General features: G+C 36.3%; 1 protein-coding gene across 10 annotated transcripts in view; it reads left to right on the top strand.

Moving 5' to 3' along the window:
- GOLGA4 (golgin A4) overlaps nucleotides 1-26,628 on the top strand; it is a 128,480-nt gene that overhangs the window by 46,293 nt on the left and 55,559 nt on the right. For 6 of the 10 annotated variants that reach the window (XM_008528036.2, XM_008528035.2, XM_070577275.1 and 3 more), the window contains 6 exons: nucleotides 2,404-2,502; nucleotides 9,211-9,340; nucleotides 11,031-11,218; nucleotides 11,505-11,588; nucleotides 13,750-13,897; nucleotides 24,411-24,589. In XM_008528036.2, the coding sequence (XP_008526258.1) occupies nucleotides 2,404-2,502; nucleotides 9,211-9,340; nucleotides 11,031-11,218; nucleotides 11,505-11,588; nucleotides 13,750-13,897; nucleotides 24,411-24,589 (828 nt within the window). The remainder of the gene's footprint in view (nucleotides 1-2,403; nucleotides 2,503-9,210; nucleotides 9,341-11,030; nucleotides 11,219-11,504; nucleotides 11,589-13,749; nucleotides 13,898-24,410; nucleotides 24,590-26,628) is intronic. The other 4 variants (XM_008528037.2, XM_070577278.1, XM_070577276.1 and 1 more) reach the window with 1 other exon arrangement.

Raw genomic sequence — 26,628 nt, 5'->3', positions numbered from 1 at the left:
GTGGCAGTAGTAGTGGTAGAGCTAGAGCTGGTGAGAAATGGTCAGATTTGCTACTTACTTTAAAGGTAGTGCTACTACGATTTGCTGATTGGACATGGGGGAAAAGAGAGGAGTCAAAGTTGACTCCAGGGTTTGCTTGAGTGACAGTGAACAGTGGTGTCATTTGCTGAGATGGGGAATAGTGGGAGAAAATTAGATTTTGGAGGAGGAATATCAAGGTTTGATTTTGCCTGGCTTCAGAATTTGGAAAGTGGTGTCATATAGAAGAAGGTATTAGATTTGTTCTTGGTGACTCCAAGGGTCTAATCAGAAGAACTTTTTGAAAGTGAGAAATGACCCCAGATACCAGAGTTCAGTTCTGGAGCCAGTGAGATCTCTGTCATGGAAGCATTGGACAGTTGGCCAGCCAGCCTCTGGGCTGTAGTGTGGATGTAAAGTTCCTTTATAACTATAGTCTTCATTGTTTATGGAGTGCTTCGTGATAGAATAGTGTAAGATAGCGGGAGGGTGATGCTGCCATTGTATCCAAGGACTAGATGAGGAGATGAAAACGTTCAAAACCTGAAAACTGTAGTATAAATTGGAGAGTTTTTATGGGCTGTTAGAGATGCCATATAACAGAGTCTAGTATGGTAGGATGTAGAAAATTATGTAGAAGAAATGAATTTTAAAGAAAGTGAAGGACTGCATTGCTATTAAGGAGATGTGCAGCTGTTCCAGACTTAAAGAACTGGCCTGTACAAAGTCACGGAGGACAGTGCTTTCCAGACTTGTGGATTTCGTGGGCTGGAATATTATCTCCAGTTCCTTCCAGAAATAGGGGAAAGGATAATTGTCATAGGGCTACCAGCTTTTATTTTTTCAAGTAAGGACATCGAGAATAAGGAACCGGATGCTTTTATTGTCATTATTTCACAAAAGAAAGGTTTTTTTAATAGTAAAAAAAAAAAGAAAAAACATATTCTCAGAATAAAGTGCAGTTGTCTAAATGAGATAAATTTAGATCTATGAAAAACTCTCTACCTTGGCCTCTGTTTCTTATTTCACCAGGGTTTGGTGAAAGCTTCGTTCTGGACAAGTGCTGATTCAAAGACCCGAATTTGGAGACTGCTGTGAGGGGAAGTCAAGCCAGGAGTCTTAGTGAGAGAACAGTAAATACTGTGTTTAGAGATCTTGGGGCAGTGTCGGTGTGGGGGAGAATAGAGGACAGTTACTGCCAGAGAGTTAGCGCCTCAGTGTTTTGAGAATTAGTAAAATTTGAAACAATGCAAGAAGAAGGCGTTGCTTATAAGTGCTTCCAAATATTGTTTGAGGAAAATTTTCTAGCAATTATGTGAGGGATGGATTAAATCGGAGGAAGACTTGAGATAAGAATTCTCTCTAGAAGGCTGCTGAAGGAAATTAACCATCAACAATTATAGAGATCCAGACTGTGGTTATGGATATGGAAAAAGATAGCACCTAAACATTGTAGAGAAAGTAATAAAATGATTATATACAGGGATCAATAAAGGTAAGTGTAATGTGGCTTTGAATGTTTTGAGTTTAGGGACTTAGAAAAACAAGGATCCTAGGAAATTAGAGGAGGTTTGATGGGATATCTGAAGTGTTCCAGATGTTATCCTCTAGCATTCTAATGGAGTAAGCATAACGGAGAAGCACTGAGGACACAGGACTGAGCCCGGAGGGATAGATGCCTATAGAATCGATGAACATGGACATAGAGGAAACTGTAAGAGACAGGAATATAGACAGGAGCCCTGAACCATGGAAAGCAGTTACCTCCATTGAGGAGGTAACTTATTGGTAACTGGTATAGCAGAGAGGTAAAGATCATTGGACTTAGTTAGGAAGGCTCATTAATGACCTAAAGAAAGCAGCATTTTAAGTAATTTCAGGAACTTGAAATTCTACTGTTTGATGATCAGTTAATTGAACCTTTTCATTTTATAGATGAGGAAGCTTCTGATGTTCGCTGTTAAATACTTTCATGTATTGGGAGGAGGAAGACTCTTTTGGCATTCTGTGTGGTATATAACAGTTTAGTTTTAGATCAAGGAAGTATATGATAGCACAAGGATTAAGATATCTTAAAGTAGGATAAAATTTTACTTCTAAAGTAATTTTTTTTTTAAATTTTCTCTACCTTATCATCAATTCAGAAGTAATTACAGCTTCAAAAATACAGTCTTTCTTAATGGATCTTCATATTCTTTAAGGAACAAAATTATTTGCTGGTGTAAATGCTAATGTTTTAAATGCTAATTATTCTCTAATTATTGTTGCTGATACCTTATTTTAAGATAAATACAAATCTGGATCATGTTTTTAGACTTTGAAAACTTCAAGTTTGTATTTTTTATTTTATACTGAAAACTACCTGTAAAATCCTTTATGTTTTAGGAGCTCCAAATGGACCAGCAAGCGAAGAAACATCTACAAGAGGAGTTTGATGCATCTTTAGAGGAAAAAGATCAATATATTAGTGTTCTCCAGACTCAGGTAAGAGATAAAAAGAAAAAGTGTGGAATTTTGGGGTAAGCAAAAATAAAGGCGTTTTGATGGGATATCTAATACATTCCAGATGATTAAAAAAAAATAACCTATTTTTAAAACTCTTTGCTTTTCCTCAGTTGATTTTAAAGGATTTTAAAGTTGATTTTAAAGTTGATTTTGATTTATTTTATCGTTTGGCTGTGATACCACTGAAAATAGCAAGTATAAAAATCGATTGCTTTGAGACTAAAGCTTTTATTTTAATTTTCCTCCATTAGCAAAAAGGTTACTGTTTACTTTTTATCCTCTCTGTATGTTTTGTTTAGTTGAGGTCATAATAGTTTATAACACTGTGAAATTTCAGTTGTACAGTAGTACTTGTCAGTAACTATATATATATGCCCCTATACCCCGTATGCCCATTCCCCAATCCCCTTTTCCTCTGGTAACCACTAATCTGTTCTCTTTGTCTGTTTATCTTCCACATATGAGTGAAATCATACAGTGTTTGTCTTTCTCCATTTGGCTTATTTCACTTAACATAATACTCTCAAGGTCCATCCATGTTGTTGCAAATGGGACGATTTTGTCTTTTTTTATGACTGAATAGTATTCCATTGTGTGTGTGTATATACCATATCGTCTTTATCTGTTCATCAGTTGTTGGGCACTTGGGTTGCTTCCACGTCTTGGCTATTGTGAATAATGCTGCAATGAACATAGGGGTGCATAAGTCTCTTTAAATTGTTGATTTCAAGTTCTTTGGATAAATACCCAGTAGTGGGATAAGTGGATCATATGGTATTTATATTTTTAATTTTTTGAGAAATCTCCATGCTGTTTTCCATAGTGGCTGCACCAGTTTGCATTCCCACCAGCAGTGTATGAGGATTCCCTTTTCTCCACATCATCTCCAACATTTGTTGTTTTTTGTCTTGGTGATTATAGCCATTCTGATAGGAGTAAGGTGATATCTCATTGTAGTTTTGATTTGCATTTCCCTAATGATTAGTGATGTTGAACATCTTTTCAAGTGCCTGTTGGCTGTCTGTATATTTTATTTGGAAAAATGTCTGTTCAGATCCTCTGCCCATTTTTTGATTGGATTGTTTGTTATTTTGTTGTTGAGTTGTATGAGTTCTTCATATATTTTGGAGATTAACCCCTTGTCAGATATATGATTTGCAAATATTTTCTCCCAGTTGATGGGTTGTCTTTTCATTTTGTTCCTGGTTTCCTTTGCCTTGCAGAAGCTCTTTAATCTGATGTAGTCCCAGTTGTTTATTTTTTCTTTTGTTTCCCTTGCCCGAGTAGATGGTATTCAGAAAGATCCTTCTAGGACTGATTTCAAAGAGTGTACTGCCTTTGTTTTCTTCTAGGAGTTTTATGGTTTCATGTCTTAACCTTCAAGTCTTGAATCCATTTCGAGTTAATTTTTGTGTATGGCAAAAGATAATGGTCTACTTTCATTCTTTTGCAGGTGGCTGTCCATTTTTCCCAGCACCGCTTATTGAAAAGACTTTCCTTTCTCCATTGTATGTTCTTGGCTCCTTTGTCAATGATTAGCTGTCCATAGATGTGTGCTTTTATTTCTGGACTTTCAATTCTGTTCCATTGATCTGTGTGCCTGTTTTTGTACCAGTTCCATGCTGTTTTGATTACTGTAGCTGTGTAGTATATTTTGAAGTCAGAGACTGTGATGCTTCCAGGTTTGTTCTTTTTTCTCAGGGTTGATTTAGCTATTCAGGATCTTTTGTTGCCCCATATGAATTTTAGGATTCTTTTTTCTGTTCTGTGAAGAATGTCATTGGGATTCTGATTGGGATTACATTGAATCTGTAGATTGCTTTATACTTACCGTGTAGACATTTTAACTATGTTTATTCTTCCAGTCCATGTGCATGGAATATGTTTCTGTTTCTTTATGTCATCATCAATTTCTTTCAATAATTTCTTATAGTTTTATTATATAGGTCTTTCCTTGATTCAGTTTATTCCTAGCTATTTTGTTCTTTTTTTTGCTGTTGTAAATGGGATCGTATTCTTGAGTTCTCTTTCTATTATTTCATTATTAGAGTATAGAAATGAAACTTACTTTTGTAAGTTGATTTTGTACACTGCACCTTTGCTGTAGTAATAGTTTTCCAATGGATTCCTTAGAGTTTTCTGTGTGTAAAATCATGTTGTCTGCAAACAGCGAGAGTTTCACTTCTTCCTTGCCAATTGGGATACCTGTTATTTCTTTTTCTTGCCTAATTGCTCTGGCCAAAACCTCCAGTACTATGCTGAATAAGAGTGGCAAGAGTGGGCACCCTTACCTTGTTCTTGTTCTCAGAGGGATGGCTTTCAGTTTTTCCTCTTTGAGTGTGATGTTGGCTATGGGTTTGTCATATATGGCTTTTATTGTGTTGAGGTTTTTTCCTTCTGTGCCCATTTTATTGAAAGTTTTTATCGCAAATGGATATTGGATCTTGTCAGATGCTTTCTCTGTATCTATTGAGATGATCATGTGGTTTTTATTCCTCATTTTATTAATGTGGTATATCACATTGATTGATATGCAGATGTTGAACTGTCCCTGCATCCCTAGTATAAATCCCACTTGATCATGGTGTGTGATCCTTTTAATGTTTTGGTGTATTCACTCTGCCAATATTTTGTTGAAGATTTTTGTATCTATGTTCATCAGTGATATTGGCCTGTAGTTTTCCTTCTTTGTGTACTTCTTGTCTGGCTTTGGATCAGGGTGATGTTGGCCTTGTAGAATGTGTCAGGAAGTATTCCATCTTCTTCAATCTTTTGGAATAGTTTGAGAAGGATAGGTATTAAATCTTTGAGCGTTTACTAGAATTCTCCAGAGAAGCCGTCTGGTCCTGGACTTTTATGTTTTGGGAGGTTTTTGATTACTGTTTCAATCTCTCATGATTGGTTTATTCAGATTCTCTATTTATTCTTGGTTCATTTTTGGGAGGTTGTATGAGTCTAAAAATTTATCCATTTCTTCTACATTGTCCAATTTTTTGGCATATAGTTTTTCATAGTATTGTCTTATAATCCTTTGTATTTCTGTGATATCCATTGTAATTTCTCCTCTTTCATTTCTAATTTTATTTATTTGAGCCTTTTCTCTTTCTTTCTTAGTGAGTCTGGCTAAGGGTTTGTCAATTTTATTTCTCTTCTCAAAGAACCAGCTCTTAGTTTCATTGATCCTTTCTACTGATTTTTGTTTGTTTGTTTGTTTCAATTTCATTTATTTCTACTCTAATTTGTGTTATTTCCCTCTTTCTGCTGACTTTGGGCTTTGTTCTTTTTTTTCTAGTTCTGTTAGGTGTAGTTTAAAATTGCTTATTTGAGACTTTTCTTGTTTGTTTAGGTGTGCCTGTACTGCTATGAATTTCCCTCGTAGGACCACTTTTGCTGCATCCCCTATGAGTTGGCATGATGTATTTTCATTTTCATTTGTCTCCAGATATTTTTTTAATTTTCCCTTTAATTTCTTCATTCATCCATTAGTTTGTTCAGTTTTATGTTGTTTAGTCTCCACATATTTGTCACTTGCCCAGCTTTTTTCTTGTTGTTGATTTCTAGTTTCATAGCATTATGGCCTGAAAAGATACTTGATATTTCAGTCTTCCTAAATTTGTTGAGGCTTGCCTTCTTTCCCAGCATCTGGTCTGTCTTTGGGAATGTTCCATGTGCTCTTGAGAAGAATGTATACTCTTCTGTTTTTGAAAGGAGTGTTCTATATGTATCTGTTAAGTCCATCTGGTCTAGTTTTTTGTTTAATTCCACTATTTATTTGTTGACTTTCTGTCTAGATGATCTATCCGTTGATGTAGGTGGGGTGTTGAGGTTCCCTACTATTATTGTGTTGCTGTTAATTTCTCCTATTAGGTCTGTTAATAGTTGTTTTGTGTATTTTGGTGCTCCTGTGTTAGGTGCATACATGTTTAAAAGTGTTATGTCCTCTTGGTGGAGTGTCCTTTATATCATTATATACTGCCCCTCTTTGTCTCTCGTTGCCTTTTTTATCTTGAGGTCTGCTTTGTCTGATATAAATATGGCAACACCTGCTTTCTTTTGTTTGCCATTAGCTTGGAATATTGTCTTCCATCCCTTCACTCTGAGCCTGTGTATGTCTTTAGAGCTGAGATGTGTTTCCTGGAGGCAGCATCTTGTTGTGTCTTGCTTTTTAATCCATCCTGCCACTCTGTGTCTTTTGATTGGAGAATTCAATCCATTTACATTTAGCATGACTGTTGATATATGAGGACTTAATACTGCCATTTTATCACTTGTTTCCTGGTTGTTCTGCATTTCCCTTGTTTCTTGTCCTGTATATTTCCAACTACCAATTCAGTTTGGTGTTTCTCTATGATGGTTTTCTCAGTATTTATCGTTCATCGCTGTTCTGATTTTTTTTTAAAGATTTTATTTTTTTTCCCTTTTTCTCCCCAAAGTCCCCCAGTACATAGTTGTATATTCTTTATTGTGGGTCCTTCTAGTTGTGGCATGTGGAACGCTGCCTCAGCATGGTTTGATGAGCAGTACCATGTCCGCGCCCAGGATTCGAACCAACGAAACACTGGGCGCCCTGCAGTGGAGCGCGTGAACTTAACCACTTGGCCACGGGGCCAACCCCCACTGTTCTGATCTTTTGTTTAGTGGTTACTGTGAAATTTGTGTAAAAGATCTTGTAGATGAGGTAGTTCATTTTCTGATAGCCTCTTTTTTCCTTAGTCTAACCACATTTCATCCCTTTTCTTCTTTCTTATCTAAGTTATTGTTTCCACAACTTATTCTGTTTTGTGTTTTGAGTTTGGGGTTAAAATGAAGTGATTATACTTATTTCTGATGTTTTCCTTCCCTTTATCTCTAATGTTATAATTAAGTGTTTGCTAACCAGTTCTGATAGAGAGCTGTACTTTTCTGATTTTGTCTCTGTGTTTATCTCCTTGCTCAAGGCTTTTTAAACTCTTTTTTTTTTTTTTAGGTATAAGGGCCTTCTAGATCATTTCTTGTAGAAGGAGTCTTGTGGCAATGAACTCCCTCAGCTTTTGTCTATCTGGGAAAGTTTTTATTTCTCCATGATATCTGAAGTATCATTTTTACTAGATAGAGTATTCTTGGCTGAAGTTTTCGTCTTTCAGAATTTTGAATATATCATTCTACTCCTAGCTTGTAAGGTTTCTACTGAAAAGTCTGCTGAAAGCCCAATGGGGGTTCCTTTCTAAGTTATTTTCTTCTGTCTTCTGCCCTTAATTTTTCTTTGTCATTTACTTTTGCTAGTTTTACCACTGTGCCTTGGAGAAACTCTTTTAACACTGATATAATTAGGTGTTCTATTAGCTTCATTTACATGTAATTTCAGCTCCTTCCCCAGATTTGGGAAGTTCTCAGCTGTTATTTCTTTGAACAAGCTCTCTGCTGCTTTGTCCCTCCTTTCTCCCTCTGGAATACGTATAATCCTTATATTGCATTTCCTGATTGAGTCAGATAATTCTCAGAGAACTTCTTCATTTCTTTTTAGTGTTGATTCTCTCTTCTCCATCTGAAGCATTTCTATGTTTCTGTCCTCTAGATTACTGATTCTGTCCTCCAGAATATCATGTCTGTAATTTTTTAAAGAGACCAGATTTTTCTTTATAGCATCCATTGTTTTTTTTTATTGCCAACATTTCTAATTTTTTTATATATATAGTTTCAATCTCTTGTGAAGAATTCCCTCTGTTTGTTAATTTATTCCTGATTTCATTGAACTGTCTTTCTGAGTTTTCTGGTAGCTCATTGAGAGTCTTTACGATAACTATTCTCTATCATTTAGATTGTAAATTTCTGTGACTTCAGGATTGATTTCTGGGTACTTGTCATTTTCCTTCTGGTCTGGACTGTTAATATAACTCTTCATGCTATTTGATGGAGTGGACTTGTGACGTCTCATAGTGGTAGAATCTAGTTGCAGATTCTACCTGCTGCCATAGGAGGGGGCAGGAGCTGTGTATTTTGAGCCTGCTGTAATCTCCAGCAGCTGTGCCTGAACTTTGGAAGCTGTGTCAACTGGAGCCTGCCTGCGTTTGCCTGCTGGCCACTGCTACTTTACATATGTAGGAGCACAGGTGCTCTGGCATGGGTCCCCTGCTCTAACCGACCAGCCAAGCTGGTGTGCCAGGTGTGGTGGGGAGGAGCACTTTCTTTATTGCGTGTGTGACCCCAGGGGCGCTCCCACTCTGCACTCGCTGTCTGCCCTCCTGGGCTGCTCAGCTTGGTGAAGACGCCTCTGCAACTGCTTAGCCTCCTTGGTGTGGAGCATTCCCACAGGCTGGGAGGCAACTCCGAGAGTGAAGGTGTTCCTGCAGAGGGCTGCTTTCTCTCCATGGCTGCTGTGTGAGGTCCTGTGCCCTAGATCGCTGCTGTTTGGGAGGGAGAGGAAATCCCCTTACCTCTTTCCACTGCCTCCCGAGGGGTCCAGCACCCCCAGCTTCAGATGTATGTCTGGCATGGATCTCTCAGACATCTGTTGTGTTGTGTGAATGTTCTCTGTTGGTTTATGAATGACCTTTTCGTCGTATCTTAGGGGAGATTGACTAAGGGAAGAGCTCACTCTGCCACGATGCTGATGTCACTCATCTCTATCCTCTCTCTGTTTTAAAGAAAGTACTGCTGCCATAGATTCTTTTGAATCATTTTTTCTCATGAAGCACATTCTTTTTTCAGGTTTCTCTGCTGAAACAACGGTTACGAAATGGTCCGATGAATGTTGATTTACCGAAACTGCTCCCACAGATGGAACCACAGGCTGAAGGCGACACTAAAGAAAACAGAGAGAGTGATGTAGAGCCAGTGGGTAAGCTTCATCTTGTCAAAAGGTTAATTTAAAAACTGGAGGAGGGGGTGCCAGCCCTGTGGCTTAGTGGTTAAGTTCACACCGCTCTGCTTTGGTGTCCCAGTGTTTTGCCATTTTGGCTCCTGGGTGCAGACGTGGCACCACTCATCAAGTCATGCTGAGGTGGCATCCCACATAGCATGACCGGAAGGACCTACAACTGGAATATACAACTATGTACTGGGGGGCTTTGGGGAGAAGAAGGTAAAAAGAAAAGATTGGCAACAGATGTTAGCTCAGGTGCCAATCTTTAAAAAACACAACAAAAACAACTAGAGGAGGATATTGGGAGATTCCAGGGCATAAGCTAGTAAACATGGGCTGAGATAGAAGTAAAGTGTCCTTGATCTTAACATTTCCAGAACAATGCAAGGGTCTTTGTTGTTTTTTGGGTTTTTTTGTTTGTTGTTGTTACTCAGTAGAAAGCATCTAAGTAATTGTTTTAAGACTTGAAAGTCAATGGGTAGCACCATGTTTTCGTTGTAATTCAAGTTCATTTATTATATTATACTGTTTTATTTATAGCAGTAGCTACATTTCATATGAACATGTCAGTTTCAAGATTAATGAATGTGCTATTTGTAATTATTTGGCTATAAGTTTTTAAGTAGTATTGCTTACACAGTTAATAGTTCTACATTCAAAGATGCCTGGGGCCGGCCCTGTGGCTGAGTGGTTAAGTTCTTACACTCTGCTTTGTTGGCCCAGGGTTTCGCCAGTTCGGATCCTGGGTGCGGATATGGCACTGCTTATCAGGCCATGCTGAGGTAGCATCCCACATAGGACAACCAGAAGGACCTACAACTAGAATATATAACTGCGTATTGGGGGGCATTAGGGAGAAGAAGAAGAGGGAAAAAAAAGATTGGCAATAGATTTTAGCTCAGGTGCCAATCTTTAAAAAAAAAAAATTATAAAAAAAAGAAAGATGCCGTATTTGCCCTATTACTTGCTTTCTAACTGGAAAAGAAGCAATGGTTAAATTTTGTCTTAAAATCTGTTTATGGCCCTCCCTACTCTTTGAGGCTTTGAGGTACATGTTCAGTAAAATTCCTCCTTTTCATTTGCTAGCTTTCTCTTAAAGAGAGTTTGATAAACTTTTGGTTCAGCTAGGGCCAGAGTAGGTGCTGAGCAGCTATCTAAGTGAGTAACCAACTTGTAAGGGGTCCCGAAATTCCCGTGAGATGTGCAGCCTTCCCTCATAAGTGTAAGGATATGGAGAAAGCTGTACTTACCAGAACTCCTTTTGGGAAGAGATTGGAATGTGTTAGAAGGAATGCTTTATTAATCCTTTTGGGATAGGAGCTAAAACACAGGGGACACTTTGGAGTAACAAAAGATGGTCATCATAACTGTCTTTTAAGGTAGATCGATTCAGTTAGTGTTAGTTAACTACTGAGTGTTGTGTGCCATCTGGGGTGGGGTTGAACCACAGAGGAGGTAAATGCACTACTCACCTTCTTCAAATAAAGGTCAAACAAATAGTGAAAGAGTAGAGGATTGAAAGGGCCCCCTCTCGTTGATCTGGCTCAGAGTATAGCAGAGTGTTGGGATAAGAGTACACTCTTGTGAACTAATAGAGTAACTGTTCCCAGGGAGCCCTTATATTTCTTACTGACTGCCCCTGCTTATGCTGCTTTATTGCTAATAGTGGGAGACGGAGCTTCTACTAAAACTCTGGAAATACTTCAGCAAAGAGTTAAGCGTCAAGAGAATCTACTGCAGCGTTGTAAGGAAACAATTCAGTCGCATAAGGAACAATGTACACTGTTAACCAGTGAAAAAGAGGCACTGCAAGAACAACTAGATGAACGACTTCAAGAACTAGAAAAGATGAAGGTAAAAGAGCAAATGGGTTTAGTTGAATGTAGCCCTGTAAAGTTAGATCTGTAGGCCCCAGCGTGGCCTGCACCTCCTCCGGAAGCCTTCTCCCTTCCTCCATAGACAGCATGGAGAGGGCAACTGAGTGCCCTGGGCCTCGTAGTGTTTACCATACTTTTGAGACGCCCTGTGTACTTTCTCCTACTAAACTGTGAGAAGTATCCAAATTAGATAAAATGTTTAGAGTTCTCATATGAGGAGAAGCTTTATTAGAGATGGAAATGAATTTTTAAAATTTTTTTAGGAGCTTCATATGGCTGAGAAGACTAAACTTATCACTCAGTTGCGTGATGCAAAGAACTTAATTGAACAGCTTGAACAAGATAAGGTAAAACAACAACACTTATGATACTAAAATTTGTCAGGGGGCCCCAAAACTCACTTTTGGGAGCAGTTGAAAGCATTCAGACTTGTGCTTTCCAAAATGACTGCAACTGCTTCCATGAAAAATCTTTTTGTTTTAATTTTTAGATTTATATAACTATTAGCATTAGTTTTGTATCATGTGAAGCTGATTCTCTGTGATTTCTTGATCTCAGTCAGCATTTTGATTTCTAGGTTAGAATGACTTGCAAAGGAAATCTGTTTATAGTACATAACTACTTTTTAGAGAAAAGTTAAATTATTTATAGTTAAGACCCTACTAAATGTGAATGATAGAAGTATTGTCTTTCAAATATAATGAAACAAAATCCTCAGATAAATTGCCTAGAAAGTAATGAAGTGGTAATAAAGCTATTAGCATAAACAGAAATTTCTGCAAATGAGGTTTAGAATGTATAGGGGTGAGTGGCATTTTAGAGTTGGATCAGGAGCTATAGCTGTGGCAGCAAAGACAATTGAAAAATTTGTGGGTACATAGTTTTGACTTAACTCTTTCAGCCCCAAGTTCTTGGGTCATTTTTTTAAAGCAGCTCCCAGGTAGTAACACACCACCCACCATTTTCTTTAATATGCTATTTTGTAGCTACAGGATTTTAAGTGGCCATGTAATTAAGAACATGTCAGAGCTGTTCTGCTATTGAAATGTATTGGCAATCTTTTCATTCTTTAATATCATTTTGCTAGGTTCTACTCTGTAAGCTGTATGAAGGCCCACTTTTTAAAAAAACCAACTTTTTATTATGAAAAGCTTAAAATATTTACAAAAGTAGAAAGATAAATAATATGAATTCCTGTGAACCCATCAACAAGCTTCAACAGTTAACATCTCATGGTTAATCTTGTTCCATCTGTATGTTCCCAGCCTCCATTATCTTCCACCCAGGATTGTTTTATAGTGAATCTAAGAAATCTTATCATTTCTTCCATATGTATGTTGATGTATCCTTAAAATAAAGGACTCTTTATTTTTATAACAATATAACCACATTATCATGATCACATCTAAATTTAATAATAATTCCTTAATCAGATCAACAATCTAGTAAGTTTCAGATTTTCCCTTTTGTCTCATACATTTTTTCCCCCATTTTTGTGAATCAGCGTCCAAATAAGGTTCTTTCATTGCAATCGGTTGATATGACTCTTAAGAATTCTTTTAATCTATAGGTTCCACCACCCTCTTTCTCTCTCTCTCTCTCTCTTTTTTCCTGTTGTGATTTGGTTTTTGAAGAAACTGAAGGCCCACCATTTTGCTTTGAAATTTTGTATAATAATGCCCCACTTACCTGGTTTTGTAATATTAATCATCTGAAAGAGTCGTATCCTGAAACGGGTTGACAAACCCTAGCAGTAAGGTAATAATCTTCTTCGGGCCGTAAAATACCTGTCACAAAGTCTTATTTTTCAAGAGACAAGTTGAATCTCCCCATTTTTTGTTAGTTGTGAATGACTGATTTAATATATAATCTTTGATTATCTTTTTCCCCCTAGTGACCTTTATTTCTTGTGTAGATTATCCAGAAAGTGGGAAGACAGTAGCAATTAGCAAATTGGAGGAATGGGGGTGCTTCACTGACAATAATAAGGAGTAGTGGTGGGACCGGAGACTGTCACAAGAGGAAACAGAAAACCAGCCAGATCTGTGCTGCAGTCTTGGTCCTTCCAGTGTCGCAGCAGTAATCTTACACTCTCAGCAGCCTCTTGAGGCTCTCCCCATGTTGTAGTACAGATCAATAATTATAGTTCATGATGGTCCTGAGCCAACTACAAAAGCTAAACTGTTTACTAAGACAGGGAAAATTCTAGCAAACATGTATAGAAAGATTATAAAATATTTTGACTAAAATATTTTTAATACTTAAAAAATTAAACTTACTATTAAAATAATTTTTTACATCAAAAATACCCTGATATCATGCCAGGTAGCTGAGATTATTGTGGTATATAGTGCAGAATACAGACCTCAGTTTGGGAAATAATGAAATAATTCTTATGCTGTATTTAGTAAGAAATACTGTCTTCTGCCTTTTAAAGTAGGTTTGATATGTGCTACTGATGATGCAGTTTTGTTATACAAACACTTTATAGTCTGCACTTCTGTTTAGGGAATGGTAATAGCAGAGACAAAACGGCAGATGCATGAGACCCTGGAAATTAAAGAAGAAGAAATTGCCCAACTTCGTAGTCGCATCAAACAGATGACTACCCAGGGAGAGGAATTACGGGAACAGAAAGAAAAATCTGAAAGAGCTGGTAAGAACTCAGGGGTTACTTGTTTTATGTTAGAGCTCAAAAGTCATGTAAAGTGCTTGACCCAACCAACATTTAGAAAAAGTTATTAAATATTGATAAAATGCTTGACTGTGGAGACTCTTTATAAGACATAGAACTGTTCCTTAGAAGAGGCATGGGTTGGGAAACTGTGGTCTAGGGGCCAGATTCAGCCCAGCCATGGCCTATTTATGTAGGGCTTTCAGGCTAAGAATGTCTTTTTATGTTTTTAAGTAGTTGGAAGAAAAATAAAAATATGTGATAGAGATCATATATGGTCTGCAAAGCCTAAAATATTTACTGTCTGGCCCTTTATAGAAAATGTTTGCTGACCACTGCCTTAGAGCATCAAAATTCACGCTTACAATTTTGGAACTCCCCAAGTAGGCACATCATGGTCCATATTACATAACTGCTACCTTATGGATGCTCTAGGGTAAACAAAAAGTATAGGATATAGTCTGCTTTTTAAGAGAATAATGAATAATTTAGTGTTATACCTAATAGCATTATATTTTGACACAATAAATACTAATCTATAAAGTATAGAGGCCAGCAAGCTACAATACTGAGTAATGCTGGGAAAGAAAGGGGAGATGTTAGAAAGTGGAGACAGCAGAATGAACTGATGCCTTCAGGTTGGTGAGGAAGTGAGTTTTGAGTTGGGCCTCGAATAATGAATAGAGTGGGCCTAAGCAGAGAGATGGGGACTGCACGTATTTCAGATGCTGCAAGACTGTAAACAGGCACAGTGACCATAGTGGAAGTGTGAATCAACTGACAACCATTCTTGCTAAAATGGGAAATGAGGTTGCATTGTGAAGGAGCTATTAAAATCGTAAAAGGTGAGCAGCTGAATTTACACTTTGGTCTACAAGGCAAAAGGAAAGCGTAATGTGATGGAAGCTAGTGTTTTATGTAGAAAAGAAATAAAGTGGAAAGTCAAACTTAGAAGCAAAAGTAGAAATCCAGATATGAGGGACTGAAAGTTTTGGTCACTTTGACTAGGATTGTGGATTTGGGAAGGAGAGGAAGAGTATAATCTGCAGAATTTGGTATCTGATAACTTGGAGGGGCCAGAGAAAAGGAGAAATCTAGGATGACTCCAAGGTTTTAAATTTAGGAGACTGAGTAGTGTGAAATCAGAATAGGAAATCTAAATGGAGAAGTTTAGGAATGGAGTGAAATGATGAGTTTGCTTAGGTACTTTGAATTTGAGTCAATCATGAGATTTCCAAATGGAATTGACTTGTAGGAATTTGGAAATAAGAAACTGGAGCATGTTTCAGGAGTCATTAGGTTAAGGTGGATCCTACGGTTAAATTTGTAGGAGAGGCTGATTTCTCCGAAAGATGAAGTTTTGCGGTAGTAGTAGTGGCAGCAGCAGCTGCAGCTGTTACTGCTAACACTTACTCAACCTCCATGTGCTGCTGCTGCTGCTGCTGCTACTACTACTACTGATAGCCAACACTTAGTTGTTTTATGTAAGGCTCTGTTAGAAACGCTTTACTTGTTTTTACTTGTGTGTACACTTGTATTTATTCTTCACAGTTTCTATGAGATAGGTACTATTATTATCCTCATTTTACAAATAAGAAAACCCAAGAAAATAGAAGTTAAGTAACTTGCCTATGTTCATGCACAGAGAGTAAGTGTATAGTCAGGATTGGAATCCAGGCATTTTGAGTCCCGAGTCTGTGCTCTTAACCATAGAGAGCTTGAGTTTGGCAGAGAGAAATAAATGAGAAAAAAAAGTTACCCAAAAAGTAATAGGAATTGTGGATAGTTATGCTTTTGGGGGGAATATAAGAGCGTTTCCAGAAGTAGGGAAGGTAGGATGAAGACTTTAAAAAAGGTCTTTGAGTTTGGTGAGAACTTGATTCCTAGGACGCAGTTTCGGAAGTGATTTTAGAAATCAGATTGTAAGGTTTAAGGAGAGGAATGGTCTGGATGAGAGAGGTAGCTGACACCAAATGTGCTCATAAATATCTCCCCACCTCCTTGCAGTCATTTTATTGATAAGTGGCTGGGGATTTAGTTAATGAATTTGTTCCCAGTAAACCTAAGAAAATTTCCTGTCAGGGGCTGGCCTGCTGGCACAGCAGTTAAGTGCGCACGTTCTGCTTCAGTGGCCCGGGGTTCGCTGGTTTGTTTCCCGGGTGCGGACATGGCACCGCTTGGCAAGCCATGCTGTGGTAGGCGTCCCACATATAAAGTAGAGGAAGATGGGAATGGTTGTTAGCTCAGGGCCAGTCTTCCTCAGCAAAAAGAGGAGGATTGGCAGCAGTTAGCTCAGGGCTAATCTTCCTAAAAAAAAAAAAAAAAATTTCCTGTCAGAAAATATTAGTAGACAACATCTCTCAGAATATAACCTCCGAAGACTTACTTGAAGCTGTTTGAGAGTTGTGAGACATTGTTCAACAAGTTTGTTTTCAGCAAACAGAGCACCTAATCCATAGTCTCAGCTTCTCGTGTCAAGCCTTTCCATGTTTAGGACTGCTTTTGTTGACTACTATACCCAGTCAAGAGAAAATAATGCTGGCTGAGGGATTAAATTTTCTTCAGTATTGGGATGCTTCTTGTAAGGAGGTAGAAACCCATGAATAAATATCAAGTCGAAAGGGGTAAATGATGAAATAGTAAATGAAATATGCAGTTAATTCACATATAGGATAAAATTTTCCCAGAGAACTCTTCTAGTCAGCTCTTTAATAGTACAGCCTTCCTTTTCTTGCTTCTCCAAAACACAGATATATTTTGTCTTTCAATGTGATTTTCATAAGAGTATAGTTTTGTAAAAAATTGATAGCCTATGAGAAACTTGTCTGTTAATAGTACTGTCAAAATATTAAAAATAAATTAATAAATACTTAGATAATTAAGATTTAAAGGTATTTAATATAGATTTACTTTGGAAAGTCTTTGGACCACACAGTTATGAGGGCCTTTATAGATATTTAAAAATTATATTGTAGTCATAATTATTGAGGGCTATGATAGAAAGTTGTAACAGACTGATTCTACTTTGAAGATACTGACTTTTAAATCTATAATGAAAACTACTTTTGCACAGCAGGTACATTTTATCTAATGGTCTTAGTTGAGTCTGAGGAGAACTGTTCAAATATAAAATGGTTGTTAGTTCAAATATAAAACACATATGCTAATTGCCAGAATTCCAGTTTAATACTAAAAGTAAGAAAAAGGTCTTTGAAAGGAAGTAGGGTTTCCACACACAGTTTGTGAACATCATCTGGCTCTTGGAGAGTTCAATTTCTCTATTAAATATTTGTCTTCCTTTCTTAGAGTTAAAATTCAAAGGCTAAACACAAAAGAGCTGGCCATGTGAAGGAAACATTATCATTCAAGCTTGCAGTTGTTAAGATTTTTAGAAGTAAATATGTCTATGTAGAATGATTATCAGAGAATATGAACTCTATTCACCTATAAAAAATTTAATTCTGATATATTTAGTAATTCTTGACATGTAGATATTAATAGACAAATAACTAATTTCTTTGGCTCACTTATTCTGGAGGTCAGAAGTAGCTAAAGTACATTCTCCACTACTTTTCTTGGAAAACAATCTATTGTACTGCTGTTCTTAGTTTTTCTAGATGAACTGTGGTGTCTCCCATATGTTGGAGGACAAAGGAGATCTGAATGTCTCCTCTGATTTTAAATAGAACAATTCTATCATAAAATACTGAGATGTTGAATACGGTGACATGCCAACTTTAGAATGCTATATCATCCTGTAGTACTTATTCTACTCTCTAGGGGAATTGTTAGGCCTGCTTTTTGAAGTATGATACTAGGGCACTCTTGTTTTGCTAAAATTATCTATTTTAGTGGATAAAGAAAACCCAAAATAAATATATTTGTTACAAGCATTTTACTGCAACCGTTGATAGTATTCCTTTCTAGGTGTTACTTGAAAATAGATGGTCATATCATCAAGTAACCAGATTTTAAGCTTGGAGAAGTCTGGTGATTTAGCTTAAGTGCCTAATGCTGTATTTTAGTGATAGTATTATTACTAGTTGTCTAGAATATTCTCTCTTCAGTGCAGCATCAATGTAGAACGTTAATGCTACTGAAGTTCATGCTAGTCTTGGCTATTTTGTGTGTGTGTGTGTGTGTGTGTGTTTTAATTGGGGTAGGAGGTGGGGAAAGCTGGCTAGTTATTAATGAGGTGTACTACCAGAAAAAATTGGAAAACAGAGAGAATGAAAGCACATCGCTGTTGTTTCAGTATACTTCCATTTAGTCTTTCCTCCAGTCTTTGCTTTTATATTATTGTAATCATATTGTACATACAATTTTGTATGCTCATTTTTCTCCATTTAGCATTATATTAGGAGTACTTTTACATGTTGCTAGAGTACTAACATATTTTAATGGCTGTGTCACAATGCATGTACATCATTTGCTTAACCATTTCCCTACCTGTCAACATCTAGACTATTTTATATTTTCAGTATTATGAATAATACTATAACAACTTTGTGGTACAGTTTATTCCATCTTTGAATTTTTTCTCAGGATAAATTCTTACCCATAGATTTTTAGTCTTTTTTGTTCATTACCTTTAAGTGATTTAAATATAGCCATTACAGAAAAAGAACCCACACCACAGTGTTACCTCCCTTTCCCATTAAATGTTCTTGCCTACAATTATGCAGAATGAATAAAATATTCTGCTTGGATTAGGAAAGTTTCCAGAGTGCACTATCTTTTGTAAACTGTGTTTCCCTTTCATGTACCCTGTCTTTGCCGAAGTTATGTGTTTTATATGACTGGCTGCATTTAAAAACTTCGATTAACTCATAACATTCTTTGCTTTTTTATTGCCATGTTGTGTTTGTGCAGGAAATAAGTTTTTTATTCATTTTTATAATATAGGCCTGATATACGAAAGACATTCAGCGGAACATACTTATTTGATGTTTGAAGGACCCTTTAAAATAGAGTTTATGTATTTAAATGATGTATAAGATTTATGCATATTTATATAACAAACAAAAGTCACGTGTATATTTAACTACTTTGTTAATTGCTGATGATTTATGTAACATACTTTTCTTGGAGTCTTAAGTCTCACAAAACATCTTATTTTTGTGCATCCACACATGCCAATAAGTGAATCATGGTGCCTTTCCCAAGCCTTGTATGAACAGGACTGGGGTAAGGGCTATTTTTTTTTCTTATCATGGGTATTTAGAATAAGCTTTACAAAGAAAATTCCATGTTTCTCAGGCAAAAAATGTTTGAAATAAAGTAAAATTTGTCTGCTATGTTAGATAAGTAATATGTACATATTTTGGCACTAAATGAATACCTGATGGAAGAATTTATTATTTTAAATGGAATTAGATTTTCATTTATGTAACAATCATGTATTTCTAGGTGCTTGATACATTTTTACAGTAGTAGCATCCATATATTTAGATAGTCATTGTCACTCTGCACTTTTGTCCCTGGCAATGTCACTGTTACTGGAAAACATCAGCACATGGAAGAACACATTTCTTTGCTACAGAATCATATTTTCAACTTAATTAAATTTACTTAGCTTTAGTGTAATATTTTTCAAGATCAACCTGATGTTTTCAAGGTATTTACTAGATAAATTTGTGTAGTTAATGTAAGGAATGCATGAAACTTTGGATAAATGTGTAAAATTTTTAAAGGTCAAAGCATAGTCAGTATAGAGAATGAATCTTGTTATATGTTTTGGAAAGTGACTAAAAAAGTAGATTTCCATTGCAGATGTGATGCTAAATTTCTGAAGGCCTCAATTTATCTGTAAGTATTGCACTATCTAATTTGTGCCGCTAGGTGGTAGTATTATTTTATTTTCATTTGTGTAAACACTAGATGAATAGTTTTCAAGGTTTTTGATCTCAAGGACCTCTTTACACTCTTAAAACTTACTGAGGATTCCAAAGGGCTTTTGTTTATGTGCGTTATGTGTAGCGGTATTTATTGTATTAGAAATTAAAACTAAGAAATTAAAAAAATATTTAGTTCATTTTAAAGTAACAATTATAAACCTTTTGCATGTTAATATAAATACTTTTATGAAAATTAGCTATATTTCCCAAAACAAAATTTAGTGTGAAGAATGGCCTTGTTTTACGTTTTTACTTATCTCATTATTTGGCTTAGTAGAAGATAGCTGGATTTTCATGCTTGTTTCTGCATTCAGTCTGTTGTGATACCTTATTTTGGTTGAAACCTCATAAACCCTCTGAAAGGGTCTCGGGACCCCAGGATCTTTGGAACGTACTTTGAAAACTTTTGCTCTAATTATTCACAGGGGGCTTGATGATTGGGTGGGAATTCTAATAAACAAAATTCTTTTTATTGCTTTTTCTCTTAATTTGCATTTCATTCATTTTTTAGTACTACGTGTTTTTTTTTAGTTTAATACCACATGCATTTTAGCAGCTTTTTTGCTGGGATAAAGACATAGACACTGGCTTACTTTATTCATTCGTGATGTTATTAATTAGCTTCTTAGGGTCAATAGTTAATTTAGAGGTTGGCGGCCTTTCCACACTTCTGCATCTTTGTTTATTCCCTGCAGTGGAAGTAGAAGTGGGTCTTGATATCCTTATAGTAAAGTGTTCTCTGGTGCCCTGCAACAAAACAGTAGTGCTCCCTGGAATCTCAGAATTCTGGCACTTGTTGTTACCATTAGGATGTAACGGTACAACAATGTGACAAGAACGATTGTTGTTACGGTAAGGACGTTGAGGGTGAGGAGGCTAATGGGGTGAAGTGGCAAAAGCAAATGCTGCATTATTCCTAGCTTTACCTAAGGATTAGTTCTTTTATTTCCCTCCCCCTCTTATTACCTCTACTGTCTTTTTGTGAAAAGTTTTCTTTACCTCACTTGGTGCCTAGCATATGCTTGGCAGACGGCAAACATCCAATAAATATTTGATGAATGAACGTTTGGATTATTGAACTGTAGATTGACAGCCTTTTTCATGTAACTCTTATAGTGAGCATTTGTTCATTTTTGTAATTCCCATGGATGTGAGTGAACCTCGTCTAAAGTGGAAAGTGAGGAGCTGGCAATAAAAGGCCTGCCTCACATTTTACTTTTGACACAGGACCATTCTGAAGGTTCGTTAAATTTTTGCCTATAAATATTTTCAAAAAACTTTTTTAAAATAAAAATTGCCTGAGATACATTGAATTTTGCTTTGGAAGAACACAGTGTGTTCTTGCAACATTTAGTGGCAGTTCGTGCTTAGCTTTCCCCTTGATGTGTGCTGACTGTGGTTTTCCCGCGCACTCTTGCATGTTGGCAGAAGACTTGTCAGCTATGGCTGATGCATGCTTTCTTTCTCCCCACTCACTTACCCTTTGTTGGCAATTGGAAGATAAATTATGTAGACATTCAGAACATACTTCTTTAGCACTCACATTAAAATCCTAGCATAGTTTCATTTGGGGAAGAGTGAGGAATTCACTTTTAGACCATTATAGGCTATGGACACCACTTTACTGTATCTGGTGGTCGCAAGGTTAGGTGAGGCATTTCTGGTTAGTCAGAAAACTCAGTATATCCTCCTTCAACATTGAAATGGGTCTCATTTTTGGAGGCAGACTACCTCTCAGGAAGTGGCTTCACTTGCGGTACAGTGTAGAATCCAGAATGGGTTTGAAATATGTTTTCTATATGTGGATATGTGCAGTGTGTTTTACTGCTTTTTTTTGGGTATTTAACATTGCTGTAAAGCAGGATGGAGATGGAAAGCAGTGAGTTTTTGTGTCTCTCAGAGGTATAACACGGTAACATTTTGTTGAGAGTTAGAAGCCATCAGTAATTGATTGGTTCAGAAATTCTGGTTTAGTAGGATATCTTATTGTTCAGCTGAGCTTAATTAATGTCAGCATTCTTAGTTTTTAAAAATAATGCAAGGTAAGGATTGTTCCTTAAATCTAAGTTAAAGTTCTACCATCAAGCCTGTATATTCAGCTTGATTTATCCTCTGAAGGAAAAGTTGGATGCCTCAGTTATTGTATTTCAATGAGGATGTTGAAATAAAATATTTCAAAGGTTTCTTTGTAGGTGTAAAATTATATGATTCTCTGACATGGTGGCAGAGGGTGGGAGAGAGGATTAAATTTAGATGAAAAGAACTGTGGAATCAGATCTATGCTACTTTAATCATTATATGATGGATAATCAAGTGACTTAGGAAAACTCTTTCAGTGGATTAAAACTAAAGTTAGTATATAATATAGGGGAATATCCTAAAATTTACCAAGTGTGGTTGGAAAACTTAATTATTCAAAATTATATCTAAATAGGAATTTTGTAACATGGGCTTTTTGTTGTTTGAATATTTTTATACTGTACTGGATTCTGGAATTTTAAAAATGTGTGAAAACAAGGGAAATTCACTTGAGATTGACTATATACAGGTTTTTAAAATTTTTTTAATTGATAAAAGTTTTTCATTTAATACTATTTTGCTGGAAGAATATCAAAACTATCTTCAGGTTCTCCAGAGCCTGATTTAAGATATTACTATGAAGTGCTTAGAATTGCTAAGATACAGTTTTACATGCAGTAATGAAAAGATGCTGATGACAGCCAAGCATTAAAAAACATTGTCATTCCTTTTTCCATATTTTTCTTTCCCAGATTTAAACCTTCAGCACAAGTTAAGCAGTAAGCACTCTGTTACAGAAGCTGTTTCCCATAATCGATCACTTTACTTGACTGATTTTTAAGAAATTAGGAAACAAATTTCTTGTTAGTAGCAAGAGATAGTTCTTTGTGCTTAACACTAAAAATTATAGTAAAAGAATATCTAAATAAAGCAAAGACAACATTTTTCTTTAAATAGTTTATTTTCCAGCATATTTATATCTAAGGATTATCATCTTGGTGTTTCAGGCAAATACCAGTAAAGTTAGAGTAGAAATATTTATACCTGATTTCAGTTAATTAATATTCCTTTGAAATTTAGACTCATTTGAGCATTGATTTTATGTTTTGGGCATATAAAATGAGCAAGCTGGCTAAGTTTTTTTAATATCAAAGATAAATGGTTGCCAGAGAAGTTATTTTTTTAAGTGTTGAAAAAATTAAGTTGTTTCCCAGTTGTTACCAGAATTCAGCCTTTCTCTTGTCTGTTTCTATACCTAATACAATTTTCTGTTAAGAAAATGCTTTCGACCAGATGTTTGTCTTCAGGTATGCAACTGCTGTGCCCAGCCCACTGTCTGTTAAGCCAAGTTGTGGTTAATAAAAGGGCTTTTTTTCTGAGATACCGTAGGCTGAAGTCCCACGTTTGTTATACCACTGGGAGTGAAAATACTACATATGTGAATGAACTGTCTCCCTTGGACATAGTTTCTTGATAGGATTAAAAACCCATCTTGAAAGTTGACATTTTATCATAGTCCATCTCTATGGTAAAGAGAAGTCTGGTGTCTTCTATTCTGTGATGGCTAAAGGAAATAATCTAGGATGATAATAGCAGTAGGATTTTGACAGGGTACCGTTATGCCAGGGGAGAGAGAGAGCGCGCGAGGCTGTATGTGCAGGTGCATGCATGCACACACATACATATACAATGCACACATGCATACATATGCACAAATACACATATCCATGTATACACACAAATATATATAAACACACACACATATGTATTTTTGGTGCCAAGTTACCCAGCTGTTGCATCCATCCTATCAATTTTGCTGGGTGAGCTCTTTGGCCTCCTTAAAGATCTTACTACTCTAGCCTAAATGATTGATTTTGCGGGCCCTAAATTCTTCCTTATCTCACCCAAGAATTCCCTGCTGGTAGTGCTTTTCTGTACACTGTTGAATCACGTAAAAGTTTCTTTCTTGTTAACAGCTCTAGTTTGAAACTTATACAAGTAGTAGCTTTCATTTCAAAATACATTGTTTAAGTATGTAATTCAGCCAGTAAATGTTAAAGAAAAAACTCCAAAACTCTGCTCTTTTATTAGATGGTTAAGAGGTTTTTAAAAATAAGATTAATCAAAGAATGATTTTTCCGTTCTTAAAAATGTCCTAGTGAGAACATAATAGTATTACGTAATTATTGGTAGTAGGTAAGTTAAGAACTGCGTAGCAAACAAAAAAGCAATTGATGTTTATTTAGTATAGAAGTAGGTACAAGTCTTCATTTCTTTGAATTTGCTCTTCATAAGGACCCTTGTGGGGGAGTGGGGAGCCTTTAGTAATTTAATATTCTTTTCAGACTCCTGACCTTAAGCTCATATAAGCTGTCTCAAGATTTGAATCCAGAACTCAGTGACAGATTGATTTCAGTGGCTTGGTTGAACTACTTGGAAATATCTGTTGGCTTAAAACAATGATGAATTTTTTAACCTGTCCTGCTACTGCTGCTCTTAGTTCCCATAAATTGAATGTAAAACACTAGCTCAATGATAGTATTTCTTGAGATACCTCTTTTCTGCTGTTTTCATTATAGCTTTTGAGGAACTTGAAAAAGCCTTGAGTACAGCCCAAAAAACAGAAGAATCACGGAGGAAAATGAAGGCAGAAATGGATGAACAAATAAAAGCTATCGAAAAAACAAGTGAGGAGGAACGCATCCATCTTCAGCAGGAATTAAGTCGGGTGAAACAGGAGGTTATTGATATAATGAAAGTAAGAATAATTCTCAATTGAAATGAGCCACAGAAATTTTGAAATTTAAGTCTTATGCTTTTCCTACAATCTTTGATTATAAGCAAGAGTTAATTTGTATTTTAGTCCTTGACCATTTCATTATGTTCAGGATATAGGAAAAAAGCACTTTGATAGAAAAATGAATTTACATCTTATACTTCCCAGAGATATTCTCTGCATATAATTTCTCTTTTATGTTTTATAATCCTCTCTTTAATTTTCTTTTTTTTACATGAAAGATAGCATGTTACATATACTGTTCTATATTTCTCTTTTCCACTTAATCTGTCTTGGAGATTGTTCCTTATTGAAAATTTTTAATGATGCCTCATTTTAACCAAAACAGCATGATACTGGCACAACAACAGACACACAGATCAGTGGAACAGAATCAGGAGCCCAGAAATAAACCCACACATCTATGAACAGCTAATTCTTGACAAGGGAGCCAAGAACATACAATGCAGAAAGGAAAGACTCTTCAATAAATGGTGCTGGGAAAACTGGACAGCCTCATGCCAAAGAACGAAAGTAGACCATTATCTTACAGCATACACAAAAATTAACTCAAAATGGACTAAAGACTTGAATACAAGACCTGAAACCATGAAACTTCTAGAAGAGAACGGAGGCAGTACGCTCTTCAACATTGGTCTTAGCAGCATATTTTCAGGTACCATGTCTGACTGGGCAAGAAAAGCAGTAGAAAAAATAAACAAATGGGACTCCATCAAACTAAAAAGCTTCTGTACACCAAAGGAAACCATCAACAAAATGAAAAGACAGCCTAACAATTGGGAGAAGATATTTGCAAACCATATGTCTGATAAGGGGTTAATATCCAAAATACATAAAGAACTCATACATCTCAACAATAAAAAAACTAACAACCCAATTAAAAAATGGGCAAAAGATCTGAACAGAATTTCTCCAAAGAAGATGCACAGATGGCCAACAGGCACGTGAAAAGATGTTCAACATCACTAACAATCAGGGAAATGCAAATCAAAACTACAATGAGATATCACCTCACTCCTATCAGAATGGCTATAATTAACAAGACAGGATATAACAAATGTTGGAGAGGATGTGAAAGAGGGAACTCTCATACTCTACTGGTAGGAGTACAAACTGGTGCAGCCACCTTGGAAAACAGCATGGAGATTCCTCAAAAAATTAAGAATAGAACTACCATACGATCCAGCTATTCCACAGCTGGGTATTTATCCAAAGAACATGAAAACACAAATTTGTAAAGATACATGCACCCCTATGTTCATTGCAGCATTATTCACAATAGCCAAGACTTGGAAGCAACCTAGGTGCCCGTCAAGTGATGAATGGATAAAGAAGATGTGGTGCATATACACAATGGAATACTACTCAGCCATAAGAAATGATGAAATCCGGACGTTTGTGACAACACGGATGGACCTTGAAGGTATTATGCTGAGTGAAATAAGTCAGAGGGAGAAAGTCAAATACCGTATGATATCACTCAGAAATAGCAACAACAAACACACACTAGAGATTGTATTGGTGGTTACCAGAGGGGAAGGTCGGGGAAGGGAGAGGGCAAAAGGGGTGATTAGGCACATGTGTGTGGTGGTGGATTGTAACTAGTCTTTGGGTGGTAAACGTGATGTAATCCACACAGAAATTGAAGTATAATGATGTACACCTGAAATTTATATTATGTTATAAACCAATGTTACTGCAATTAAAAATAAATAAATAAATGCAATTTGATTCAAGAAATTTAAAAAATATTGGTAATGATGCCTCATTTTTTTAAATTAATTTTTTTTATTGAGGTAACGTTGGTTTATAACATAAGTTTCAGGTTCACATCACTGTATTTTGACTTTTATATGGACTACATTGTGTTTACCACCAAGTCTACTTGCTATCTGTCACCATACAAAAGTGCTATTTTACCCGTTTTGCCCTCCTACCACCTCCCTTCCCTTCTGGTAACTACCAATCCATTCTCTGTATCTATGTGTTTGTTTATTGTT

This window comes from Equus przewalskii, chromosome 15 (assembly GCF_037783145.1).
Source record: "Equus przewalskii isolate Varuska chromosome 15, EquPr2, whole genome shotgun sequence".
NCBI lineage: Eukaryota > Metazoa > Chordata > Mammalia > Perissodactyla > Equidae > Equus > Equus przewalskii.
Note: the sequence above shows the minus strand (reverse complement) of the source record. Positions and strands in the feature narration are given on the sequence as shown.